At 39.8% G+C, this 14,320-nt stretch overlaps 1 protein-coding gene across 1 annotated transcript in view; it reads right to left on the bottom strand.

Moving 5' to 3' along the window:
- The window catches only part of LOC150078007 (FRAS1-related extracellular matrix protein 2-like), a 94,354-nt gene that overhangs the window by 28,768 nt on the left and 51,266 nt on the right, over positions 1-14,320 (bottom strand). The window contains exon 3 of the mRNA XM_090385347.1: positions 804-950. Coding sequence (XP_090241473.1) covers positions 804-950 — 147 coding nt within the window. The remainder of the gene's footprint in view (positions 1-803; positions 951-14,320) is intronic.

The following is a 14,320-nucleotide window of genomic DNA, read 5'->3' as shown; positions in this document are numbered from 1 at the left end:
GGGATGAAAAAAAAAAGAAAGAGGCAGAGAAGAGAGTAAGAAAGAAAAGAGATAAAAATTATAGAGAGGCAGAGAAGAGAGTAAGAAAGAAAAGAGGATGAGACAGAAAAGAGAGAAAGGAGAGGGATGAGAATAAAGAAAGAAAAGAGGCATGAGCAAAAAGAAAGAAAATAGATATAAAGAGAGAAAGACAAAGACCAAGATGAAGGAGGAGTAAAGAAATAACCATAAAAAAGAGAGAGAGGCAGTGAGATAGATAAGAGAAGAAAGAGATAAAGAAAGAGCGATCAATAAAAAGCGAAAGAAAGAGAGAATGAAACACAGAGAGAGAGAGAGAGAGAGAGAGAGAGAATGAGAATTTTTTTGGCTGCACAGACCAATTAAAGAATATTAAATCTTCGGATGTCCACGCAAGCTCTCATTAATCACAACTTTGTTATTTTTTCTGCATCTTGCTGTAGTAGATAATGCACAGAAGAAATAAAGATATCATGCAGATAGCATCGATAACACACTCGTTTTAAGGAGCTTTTTTTCATTCTCCTCTATAATTTTAATTGTGCGAAAGTAAAAACAATGAGTGGAACCAGTCCGTGTGTCACGAGTGATAAATTGCGTTATCATTCTCCTACGATCACCGGTCAAATCGCATTACCTGCCCGAAGCCAACTACTAGATTAATCGTTACCATGACGACTAGAACGCCCTTTGCCCGTAACAATAATAGCCGGGGATTGGTAGTTAAAATAAAGAAAGAAAGAGAGAGAGAGAGAGAGAGAGATAGATAGATAATGTCTACTTACCCACAAACGAAGTTTCTCCGAGATACCCTCTTCTTATCAAGTTCATTTTCAGGTATTTCTCCGTCTCGTTTATTGTGTACGAGTCGTATTCGAATGAGATACGAGCCCAGTTCAGACGAAATTGCTGGTTGTCCAGTGCGTTTTTGCCTAAAACGAACGAAGAAATCAGAATGAGAAATAACGTGGTGGGGTACCGTGGAAGGATTTATTACACGAGAGCCTTATGTGAACGCATTAAACCCCTCATTAACTTTTAATTTCGTTGCCACGGGGACAATTAATTTTTCAGACAGGCTCGTTATAAATGCTCCCTCAACTGTTGCCATTCTAAGAATATTTTCCTTTGAAATTTAGGAACCTTTTCTAAGAAAGTATTCTTATTTCTCAGCACTTCTTTTAAGAAAGAACACCCCACCCCATCACCTCTATCTAAAGCAATACCAAAACGCTGATAGAGTTCAGCAATTTGCACAACCGGAAGTGACGTTTACATTCTTTCTGCATCTTATTTCCTTAATTTCTTACGATAAAGGAATATTCATGAGGTCCACGAGACCACCCACCCACTCTCGTCTAATAGATAACTTCCACATAATTGTAGGTGATTATTAAAATGAGCGCCCATTTATGTCCAGCAAAGAGAGGGTGAATAAATCACTCTTTTACCATCATTTACATAGCACTACATCTGCATATTAGCGTAGTAAAAGGTTATCGCATTTTCTCACGGTCTGTCTTTCTCGGGACAATTTTAATCTTCGAGAAGATAAATAATTTATCTTCTATTATAATGGTCATCTTTTCTCAATGATTATTAATTACTCTAATTCTAATATATTATAATTAGATAAAATGATCATTGGGGTAGAAATGACTTTTATTTGAAACTTGCGTGCTGGTAGAGAGATATGCACGTCGCATGTTCGAGTCTAAACGACGTCACTAAATACCTTCCGTTGTAAATATCAGCCTGGAACTATTAGAGGAAAATGCACGTATAAACACGTTATGTTAAATTAAATTCACATTCTTTATCTCGGGAAACGTAACTTTGTGACCTTCAGATCTCTTAATCACCTCAATATCTTAAGCGCCATTGTTGGTGCATTGATAAAACTTCACTTCCTGTAGCAAATTATGCCTGTAATGACAACTGTATTTTATGAGCGTCACGTTTATTCATAAGAACATGGCTTCATCTTGTTTTTTGCCATTCTATTGTCAACAGGTTTTTATAAATCGAAAGGCACACTGTATTCGGGGAATTTTTTCTTTATACTTACTAGAAATCTATTCGAGGTAATATGGTAATTACTTAGTTAGAATTCTTTTGATAAACAATACCGGAAGTACCATGAGAGAGAGAGAGAGAGAGAGAGAGAGAGAGAGAGAGAGAGAGAGAGAGAGAGAGAGAGAATATATATCAAAGGACTTTTCTGATGACCTGAATAGACTAGCGAGACATGGAGGTTAAACAGCTTGACACCATCATTTCAGAGGCGTCAGTCTTGGAGGTTTAAAATTTTTATTTAAATGGGGACTTTTTTTTTTCTGGTGATGGAAGGATGCATGAGACAAAGGGAAAACGACAAAAAAAGGAATAAAGACAAATGGAATGAAGGGAAAAGGACAAAAAAAAAAAAAAAATCAAATTATTTTAAGATTGCCCGTAATTAAATACATTAACCCGTATTTGTGTCTGTTCTATGGTCGATTTGCCTGTTTTGCTGGATGAAAAAACCCCAGTTACTGGGGAGAAAAACCTTGCTATCTACGCCTGAGACCGACTAACTCAGCCACGGAGTGAAAAAAGCCCATTAAAGTTCCTCGCGTCATCGACGGGATTCGAACCCAGGCCTTTTCCACCCGGTGTGGGGAGGACGGTGACGATACCACTGTGCTACCGCGCAGACAAGGGAAAAGGACAGACAGATATACATACAGACAGAGAGAGAGGCTGACCGGGCTAGCCGGGTGGGTAAAGTGCCTGCCTAGCAACCCAAAGGTCGCGGGTTCGAATCCCGCCTCGGGCTTGGATCAGAGTAGTGCAAAAACCTTGGGAAGTGCATTATGGCCACAGAAGCCGATGCGCTAACAAAGAGAGAGGGAGAAAGAGAGAGAGAGAGAGCTGTAAACGAAAATCTGTGAAAGGAGAACAAAAGAATGAAAACACATAGAAAGAAGAGAAAGAGAAAAAGGCTAAAACGAAGGAAATAAAGAAAGGAAAGGAAAAGATAGAAAGAAGTAATAAGAGATGGAAAGGAAAAACGAAAAGAGACAAAGAAAAGCGAACAAAATAAACTTTCGTAAAAGAATATCACGAATTTTGAAAGAAAGAAAAAAAAAATGAACAAGAGAAGGAAAGAAGTAGCAGAAGGAAATGAGTAAACAGAAACGAGAGAGAAAAGAGACTAGCACAGAGAGAGAGAGAGAGGGGCAATAAAAAGAAAGAAAGGATAACAAAAGAAAGGCAAAGGAGAAGAAATAGCAGCAGAAGTGGAAAGGAACAGAGTGAGGGAGAAATTAAGAAGAGGGCGATTGAAAGAAGAATTGACAGACAGCGAGAAGAAACCATACATTAGACAGCTGGGCGCTTCGTTCATGTACTCATCCATCATCATTACAGGAAGCACACCGAGATAGCAGTGGTCCGCTTGATCAAACGGTGTCATTTTAGCGAAGGCAGAGCGCCCCGTCAGAAGACAACCATTGTACGCCGAACGGGTCATAAAAAAATATGCCCATTACGACTGTCAACCGCTTTTATTGTCAAATATCATCGTATGTCGAATTACGGCATAAAATGACACATGCTGTTCAATCCATGAATGCCAGTTCGTAACATCCATCTCGCGAACGAAACGTACAGGGAAAGAAGATCGCAGTTTATTGGTCGTTTGAAGATGGGCACGGCACGTCAAAAAGGGCCCAACAGAAAGGCGATCAGAGCGTGGAAAAAAGAAAACTCGAACGTTGGTCCTTGAGTTCCACAATGTATCAATCAGCCATAGCGACAGAAGAGTTTTATTACTTCTCTTCTGTGGAACGACTTTTAAACGAAGCCGTTTATCTCGACAGCCTAACGCTACTGTTCAGGGGTCACCTGAAAGCACGAGGCCTACCAGACGGAATCAGCGCCACTACAAGCTACCATTACCATTGCATGCGACAGTAACAATTGGCAAATAAAAACAGAACGAGAACGTATCCGTCACCTACACGATACTTAGTGTCAAGCGTGAATGAAAAGCTCGAGCAACTCATAAATAGTTGCTCGTTATCGCCAGGGGTTAAGTAGTGAGACGGCCCTTTTGATCAACATTTCTTTTGACTTTAGATTCGAGTTCCAGGACAAAAGCCAGACCACGAAGAAGAGCGAAAGCCCATAAATAAATAAATACGAAAAAAAAGTGGAAGACTGGTTTAATTCAATATTCGCCAATGTGTTTTGATTAGCCTTTTCCGTAGCCTCCCTCTTGGTCTTCGTTTGGGGTCACAGCGAAGATGAAATCGAAACCCATTTTAACCATTTCGGTATCAAAAAAATGACTCATAAACTCTGCCCTTCCCTTGACGTCAAAGAGTAGACAATAACCGCTATTAGGGCCCTTGTAGTATACCTCTGGGTGGCCTATCTTACCTATGGGCCTCCCTCGTATCTCCCACACCCAGTCTTTACGTTTAAATCCCCGAGTAAGATTATCTCTTTGCCAAGCCCACATTACAAGCTATTATTCAAATGTAATTAAAACTCGAGAATGTTCCATCACAATTTTTACGCGCTATCTAATATTAGCTTTCCCAATTCCCTTAGAAATATGACAGAGTGTAAGAGGAGGTTGGGGAACACTATGGAAGACACAGTGGGTGGCGGGAAATCCCAAGTGGGGCACTTAAGAAAGTTGAATATGCTTGGTTTATGGACTGAAAATTAGACTTAAAATTAAAAGTCGCTATGACTGATAATTTTGTTGGTGTATCTTATATAAAATTTTAAAATATTTTGCTACATACACTCACTGGTAAGAAAATTAGAAATCTTTTACAATTGGCGTCCACAGATACATAACGTATGTTGACGTCAGTTAGATGCGTACAGGTTCCTTGGTATCAGATGATCGCTTTTCTGGAGCTTCTTAGTCGTCATGGGGAAGAGAGCTGATCTTTCTGAATTTCAAAAAGGTGTTATTTTTAGGGAACGTTTAGGGGGAGCCATAACTGAGAAAAGAAGGGGTATCATAGGTGAATTGAAAGCAACCATCTCCAAAGCATACAGTGAGTGGAAGAAGGAAGATCTAGTGTGCAGAAAATGACTGGCAAAGAAAGACCTATGCAGCGGGCGCTGAAGAATTGGGGATTTGTTAGTTGTGTCCATAGAAAGCCATCACCTTGTAAAAAAAAAAAAAAAAAATCCAAGACTGGACTTGGAACAGTGGGAAAAAGATCAATGTGGTCTGACTAGTCTCGATTTACACTTTTGTGCAGCGGTAGAGTGAAAGTGTGGCATGAACCCATGCATCCAGGGTGTTTCGTGTCCACGGCTCAAGCGGCTGGAGGTGGTATCAATGTATGGGGTATGTTCTGTTGGAACGGACTCTGTCCATACCGTTAGAAGGTTACTTCTAATGAATATCTTTCTGTTGTATCGGATCAGTTTCACACTAAAAGTGTTTATTTTCACCCGGATTGCGAAGGATTCTTTTAAGACGACAACGCAACTACCACCTTGCAAAAATTGTATCTTAATGTGTCGAGGAACATTCCCAAGGTTTCCATCTACCTGGCAGTCTAATTCTCCAGATCTGATTCCAGTTGGGAATATCGGATATGTTAGAAAAGGCAGGGCTTCTCAGTTCACCAACCACAGTAGAGCAGCTGACAAATATCCTGATGGTCAAATCTGAAGCTATTCTCCCTCAGACATCTAATGGAATTCATGCCACGCATGGGTTGCAATTTAGATAAAAGCTGGCCCTACTATATATTAAATAAAAGTTTATAATTTTTTGACCAGTGAGTGGATATACCGTGATCTTATCCAAACTTTTATTATTCCACTTTAATTTTCTTTTTATTATAATAAAAATATTCCTGAAATATATTTAAATACCAAATTAGTAACAAATATTTTAGCCAAAGTACTAACGTTTCAAAGGCATTCGCATACTCTTTTCTTCAGAGTACAGGAATATGAGGAAATATTTCTCAAAAGAAGACTTTAATGACGAGTCATGTGAAAAATTTTAGAATTACTTTACGATATATATAATGGCTTCATTAAATAAAATTTTCACTTTTAATGATCTATCCTTCTAGAAATGGAACCCCCTTGAAAAATGGTCAATTTTCTTATGTTATGGTACATGCCAGGCGTAGCCTCTTTCTGTAGATTGTTTTCAGCAAACTGAGCTTGCTTCTTAGTGCATTGATCTCATATTGTGGAAGCACTTTACCACGAACTGCCTTGGTATTGCACTATTTAAAGAAAAGACATATGCTCCAATAGAGCATACAGCTTGTTGAGGTCCTAGACTTAAGTATTTCTTATTTTATTAATAATTTTAAGCAAATAATAAAAGCTATGAATTATAGGAAGTCCATTCGCTTAGAGGGCGCTGTTGGGTTTCGTACTAGTGAAATAACCCCACCAGTCTGCTATATTGGGAATCTTTTTCCTTCTCCTCCAATGACCTTAATGTAATTTGTTGAGGACATTAATAGTACGTTCCCATTCATCAAAGATCTTAACCAGTTGATTTTATTACCGACATTTATGGTTAGAAATCTGGTTTTATGGCTGTCTATTAAGCAAATCTAATAGTGGATAACAGAGAATGGGTAAAGTTTAAATACTTTGCAGAGGACTAATGGGACGCGAGCTTTTTGGCAACGTCCACATCGGCCATAAAGTGTATCGCTAAACATTTGACTTCGTGTCGCCATTATCCTTTTAGCGACAGTTAAATTTTAGCGAAACAAAAGAACAACTTCTCCAACGGCGAGATGGCATAATGAGCTCCCTGTGGGTGGCCCACATAAAGTGACAGAGTGATTATTTGCTTCACATGCTTAACACTAATTCATCGCTCACGAGCTCTTCCGCCTACTCAGTTGGGTGCGTTACCCTCACCAGGCCACGGTCAATAAATGGAACAGCCGATGACCTCATTTGAAGTATGTCGTCTGCAACTTCACACTAAAATTAACCGAACTTTAAAGAGGGTATTTAATTAATCATAAAGATTTTCTCTTTTCTTTGACAGAGGACATTGTCTTAGATGACGCTATTGTTGTATTAATAATAAATTATCATTTAACTTTCACAGACTGCTTTAATGATGCTGTCTGAGTGTATTGTCCCATCTATGAAGTTCAAAGGAGATTTCATGATCTATGGGAGGGTTGTTTCTCATGGTATGGATTCTAACCTCCTGGCCAAAGTGTGTGGAACCATGAATGATGCGTCCAATATTGTTCTAGATAATTTTATGGAAGCGACTACCAAGACAACGCTCATGTCCCAAAGGAGATTGTGAACGCGTGGTTTGAAGAGAATAACATCCAAAAACTGCACGGACCAGCACAGACCGCCGACCTCAAGAGTTAATGATCTTTGAGATGGATTGGACCTATAACTAGAGCAAGGCCAACGCTGCTTTGGAGCTCACCAATCAAGAGAGGAGTGGAGCACAGTACTGTGGACTTTCTAGCAGAAATTGTATGAAGTCTTCCATAAGGCATAGATTATGCTCATAAATGCTATAAGAAGCTACTAATTTCTTTAAGGTTTGAGGTACAATTTTCTAGAAAGTTTTACAAAATTCTGTTAATAATCTAATTATGTTAAATAATCAAAGTTGTAGAAGTTACCGATAGGGTTACAGATGCTTGGTTTTAACTTTGTGTACTTGGGTTACAAAGTAATTCTTTATTGGTAATTTTCATTAAAGTTAAAACCAAGCAACTGTAATCCTATCGGTAACTTCTACAACTCTATTTAATGTAATTGGATTATTAATAGACGTTTATAAAACTTTCTAGAAAATTGTACCTCAAACCATTGATTTCACCTCACAGGCCTGAAGACAGGAACCAGTGAGTTCCCGAAACGTAGCCCGAATTGTTTGTTTGGCATTGGTGTTGGTCATTCAGAATTGTAGAATTTCATTAATAAATTACTTAAAATCTACCACATGAAAGTTACCGAACTTGTTAACTCCTAAGTTTCGCGACTAACCGGTCGATCGCGATCGACTTAATAATATCTGATGCAAAGAATACGAAAATTTCAGTATTAATTTGGCCAAAATCACGTTATAATTCTGTTCAACTAATTCTCTAAATTATGTTAAGGTCGCAATTTTATTTTAAATTTATATATTTTTTATTATTAAATGACATATTAAAAAAGTCCTTTTCCAAAACATTTAAACTCTTTTTTAACAGGAAACTATTCTTAAAAATTCGAGACATCAGTCGAGATAATTAGACAGATTCCCAGAACCAATCTAGTGTTTGGATCACACATCCCTTAAAGGAGAACTGTAAACATGAAACTGTATTCTTTGTTGTAGTTCAAATACACACGGTTGCTCCTGCCCTTGTGATCTGAGTGGAGGCGGGGTTCCACCGTTGCCCCCTCAAACGAAGGTATTCACGCCAACTGCAGGGTATACAAGAGAGTGAGAAGGAAATAAACTTCCTACTTATCCCGTGACTGCTTTTCTCCGTACGACTTATTCCCCACCAAGCTTTTCTTATTTTCAGGTCATCTGAAAGAAGGTAACCCACCAAATCTGTTTGGACATTATAATCCTTCGAAGTTTATTGGATTTGAACGAACGATGGTGTTTATAAAATCGTACTCCGGACCGCTTTTACCGTGACAAAACTTGCCGGTGTTCGTAAGAAGAAAACACAGACTCCCATTCGCTATCTTTTAGCGATCTCTAGCAGACGTTGTTTGGAAAACTGGTTGGCCATCGGTTCTGCCTCTTCATCCCATTGACAATAGCTACTGGGCGTTCTGCTCTGAAAAGAACCGCTGTGGTATTTGGTGTTCCCCTTATGCAACTTAACCTTTAATTTTCAGCATGAACGCTGCCAAGTGCGAATTACTATTTACGTGTTCTAAAAGGACATCCTGTACACACCGTCTGCGCATGTGCACGTACTCAAGCTTATCCACCACTTTATCAAAAAGAAGAGGGGGAAAAAGATGGGATTTTTAAATTGTACTTTCAGTGCAAAGATGGAGAAAGCGCTTTTTTATAATGGTAAAGTTCTGATTTAAGCTAGATATCTTTCTAGTTGAGTTTTCTGATTGGCCAATGGTTTATTAGGTTCAATAATATTGCGTAGAGTTTTATGCCATCTGCAAAGATATCAAATTCGTTTGGGAATGCTAAGAAGAGTTCAAGAGCTTCAGCGAAGAGTAAGGGGAAGACTACTCCCTCCTGAGGTACTTCTCTGGAGGGAGTAGTTTTCTATGGAAGCCTCTATTGAAAGTTTTAGTGAGTAAACAGGTCAATGAAATACAGTAGATGGGTCGAGGTTTGAGCTTAGCCACCACTTACAAATGGGAGTAATCATAGGATGCCATATTAGTAGCAGGGTTCGTGCCACTGCAGCAAACAGCAACACCCTACATCAACAGTTGCTGATGTAATCGCCAAAAAGTAAATATGATATTGCTACGGTGGAAGAAAACGTCCGGTTGACCACAGAATTGATAGAAGGAGACCGAAGAGCACTCACAAGAGTGGTATATATAAGCCGCATTCGTTCTCATGGAATACAATCAACCAGGAAGGCCACACAGAACTGATATTAGTACAAATACAATACGTTGAGAAGTCCACAGTATCGGTAATGTTTAGAGCTGCAGCATATACACCAATGACATCACGCAATGCACAGTTACTGCTTTTCTGGTGTACAATCCATCGTGACGAATTACAATACAGGTTTCCAAACTGATAACCTGGCCAATGCCCGATTAACGTTATTTAGCATAGTGTTGTCTCACCTGTGAATTTTAATGGAGGTGCTTTTACTGTTAGGAGTTCTTTCTTGCCGTTTTGGCTTGGATCATTGTTCGCTGATCCTAGAACAGAAAGTGCCATGCAGTACATTGATATTCTGGACAAGTCCACTCTCCTCCGACACTATATGAAGGGTATAAGCTTTCGTTTCTGCATGATAATGCATCATATAGTGCACATTCTCTAGTGACCTGGTTTGTAGATATGTGCGTACAAAATCTTTGTGCATTGAACAACTTTTGGATGAACTGGAACGTCTGCTTCAGGCTAGACCAACACTCTCGCAATCAGAGCTGAGTTGATCGCTGTGTTGGAAATGGGACCAAAACTCCGCCTTCCCGATATCAAAAATTGGCTAGCAGTCTATCGGCGAGGACACAGTGTGTAGCTGAGGTCAAAGGTGGAGCGGCACGTTATTAAATATCACCGGGGTTAAAGGTCACCGATGAAGTGTCCCGATTACTTTGTGGAGTGACTTTCGCAACTCCTTCGGGCACTTTACCAGATAATCAGTGTAAATGCAAACACCGGAAATCGATGCTAAAAGTGTTGATGGATGTTTCCTAGGTAATGCTTTGGGTAAAAAGGTTATATCAATCATTCATCGACTTTTGTACCGAGTTCCTTAATTTTTTTCCTCTTTTCAAGTTGCTTTTCTTAGAAAATAGGAGATAGCGTGAGGAAATTTAGATTTCTAAGAGGAAGTTCAATCTCTTTCGAAATAGCTGAAGAGAATACCACGAACAAAAGCGAGAAAGTGTGATAAAATTGGGCACGATCACGCTCTACTTCTTCTGTCTCTCGATAGCAACCACCCACATGGGGAAGATGTTACCGAGCACTTAAATTCCACTGAAAGTCCCCACCAGACAACACGTTGAAGGTGTAGCAAGTATATTCGATCACCTGTCTCCCACACTTATTTCAACTGCTAGTATCTTGGTGTAGGATTTTTTTTTTTGTTTTACTTGTAACGACCACGTTAGTTTTTAAGGAGCTTTAAATAACAGCAAACACAAATAACTCGCTATTGCGTGGGAGAATTTCTTGAGAAAGGGAAGGAGGGAGAAGAAAAAAAATCGTAAAAAGAGAAAACATGCTCAGAATAAACAGAATCAGAGAAGACAGCTGTGGGACTTTTTGGAAAACCAAAGTGCACCGATTTAAAACCTTGACCAAAATGTGTTAAAGGAGTGGAGGGGGGGCGAATGGGGGATTATTTTTCGTACTGCAATTAGTGTATCGTAATTATATGAAAATGGCCCATTAAATCATGTTGAGGTAATTAGAGCGAAGTGTGTGTGATGTTCATATCCGATCCGACCTTCTTTATGAGGCAATTATTGTTAGGGCAGGACAGGAAGCAGAACACACGGGATTGAATGACTCCCGCAGCACGTCACCTATCAGCAACATTTATCATCGCGCCGTTGCTAATGACGGCCATTATCACTTATTTCACGGACACGAGAGAGGCGCCACACCTCGGGAAGTTTACGAAACTCGAGAGCTTCGTTGACTGCGTCTGTCGCGATAGGGAAGGGGTTAAAGGCCACGATCGTACGCTATGCATGAGCGGGTTTTGTAAGAGGGACTTTCCACTCGCACAGCGGTGCCGCAAACACAGGAATCGGACGGAGGAAAGATCCGATGGATTTCGGAACGAATGAAGCAGATGTTGCGCATGCGAGTGATGATCCACTTCGGCAGCCCGTCTTTTTGCAGCAGCTGAACCAACCCTGCCTTGCGTCATCACGTCGGAATCTTGATTAAAGGAAAAAGAAAAAAAAAAAAAGGAAATCGCAATCTTTCCGCTTGTCTCGTTGCCTCTCGTCACCGCCGTATCTTTGACATCTGCCGAACTCTCTTTCGGCTCTCCCGCTTTTCAACGTCTTATCTCGCCGATCCCGCCACCAATATCGTAAGATTATTAAACCTCCGGGGAGGGCTACTCTACGACGACCCGCCGCTAGTCTTTTGTCACGTGGGAACCAGACGCCGTCACGTGATCGATGGGTGTACCAGAAGTGTCGCTTCCCTCCGGCTACCGGTCCGGAGGTTTCCGAGCATTTTCTTCCCGGATGCGAGTCCTCCGGCAGAGCCCACACGCGACTTTGTTCGATGTGAGTGCAGAAGACTCGTCTCGGATGAATCATTGGGATGACTCGAGTCCGGGCCCACTGTAAATTGCCGTCTGTAGCTGTTTGTTTAACTGATATCTTCGAGGCAGCCATTTTCATAAGCATCCCCCCCACACTGCATCCCAAATCACGCGTATGCGTTTGCTCGTGCTGAATTTTGTTTAATGTCGGGTATTGGCGAGAGAAGATATGAAAACAGAGTGGCAGATGATGTATTGGACGTGTCTGAATGGTGGGTGCAGCAACAGCTGCTAGTGACTTATTGGGACACGTGCATAATGGAACTGTTCATGGCCAGACAGCAGCACTGTGTTTTCCTCGATTAAATCACTTCACGGGGTTCTGTTGATGTTGGCCTATCCAGTAATGGAACACGAGTTCCGCGAACGGATTGGTTTCTGAGAATGCATAATTTTGGTAGTTTTAAGAATCTCTCTCTTTCTCCTTCTTCTTTTCCCTCGCTCTCTTCCTTCACTCCCTCTTCTATTTTTTTTAATTTTTTTCTCTCTCTCTCTTTCTTTCTCACCGCTGTTTTCTCTTTGTCTCTTCCTTCCCTATTTCTTTCCCCCTCTATCTTTTACCTTTTCCATTTCCCTTTTTAAAATCTCTCTCTCTCTTTTCCCTTTAGCTATTTCTTTGCCATCTCTTTATGGCTCCTCGTGGATAGCACATTGGTATAATCACTTTCCTTCCCACACATGTGTGAAAAAGACCCGAATTCAAATCTTAGCAATGACGCAAGGAATTATGGGTCTTTTTCACAACTTGATTGAGTTAGTCAGTCTCAAGCGAGGGTGCATGGTTTTGTGTTTATTTTGCTTTCTCTCTGCATTGAGTAGTACTTTTTCAGTGAAATTGAATTTTGCTGTGTTTAATTTTGAACCCAGATAACAAAACGCCCACTTATTGGTAGTTTTGTTGCTTATCCCACCACGTACCTCTAATTTCGCGTATGTAACAAGATTAGATGGTAACTTCAATCGCGCAGTTCCCTTTAACTGAAACGGTTGGCTTTATTTTATTACTTTCATTATTTGGGAGGAGATGCTTAGTAATACTGATAATTTACAAATGCAGATGAAATAGGTGATTAATTAACTTTCTTGTTAAGATATCATTTTTTATATTTTCCGCGATTTCATGTTGCTCTTCCGTTTGCTGGATATGGACAAACCGTACTGTTCTTTTCAAAAACCTAATGAATAGTTCATTAAAAGTTAAAAATAAAACTTGGTATAATCAAATAATGGCTCTTGTGAAATTAAAACAATATCATTTTACGCTGAACAGATACAACAGAAAACATGTGATAAATGCAATAATTCCAATAACGTATTTTAGATTGAATTGTTTCCTGGTCATTAAAATAACATATTTAAGACGATGTTCTGTTGTATATCCAGGAGATAAGCGATTCTTCAGTGCTGTATAAAGAAAGATTTGTAATTAGGAGGTCACGAGTGACAGATCGAATTCCTTTTGAAAGGCCTCTATAGACGCCACAATCTTCTTCACCATTCTTGTAAGAAGACTGGAGGTGGTGGAGTCACCGGATGTGAAACATGTTCAAAAAATAGTAACCTTGTAAACGGCGGTATTAAGAATATAACCACTAGGCAAGCTATTTTCAGACTTGAACCGAGTAAGGCTGCAACCTTCCTTAACATAGTTTCTCCTTTCAGAGAAGTACCATCAAAATCAGAGGGATTCTGTCCTCTTCGTTCTGTATGTATTCTATGGTCGGTCTATGAAGCTAGAAAACAGATCTCTGACATAAACTACCATCAATGTACATAGACACAAATCAACGGAAATTTTCGATCATGCACATCTTCGAAAAAAAAATCGGCGATTTATAAATCGAGGGCTCAGCAGACACCATCAAACTACTAAGTTAACAACAGTATATTCATTTTTAAAAATTTAAAGACAACGTAATGAAGGAGTATTATGCATAGTATTAATTGATACATGGTGCAATTGGTTTCAGTGAGATCTTGGATCATGTGATATCCGAATTCAGAGAGAGAGAGAGAGACACACACACAAAATGGTTCATGGGGTTTTACCTCAAGGTCGGTGTGCTGCGCAATTAGTAGAAGAACTGGACGGAAGAGGTGCGCCCTAGTGTCATTTCACTTCACTGTTGCTCATTATTTAAAATGTGGGATACTTTCTGACAAACAGAGAATTTCTTTCACCCAAAAGTGTCAAGGATGCTGTACATTTGTCACTCTCCACAACATCCCGGAAGCTGATTTTAGTTTTGTTGCTTACAGGAATGAAGGAAGTCTTCAGTAAAGCATTCGTGGAAATCCAAAGGGTGAGGAAC

This window comes from Mastigoproctus giganteus, chromosome 11 (assembly GCF_048544385.1).
Source record: "Mastigoproctus giganteus isolate SK-2022 chromosome 11, ASM4854438v1, whole genome shotgun sequence".
NCBI lineage: Eukaryota > Metazoa > Arthropoda > Arachnida > Uropygi > Thelyphonidae > Mastigoproctus > Mastigoproctus giganteus.
Note: the sequence above shows the minus strand (reverse complement) of the source record. Positions and strands in the feature narration are given on the sequence as shown.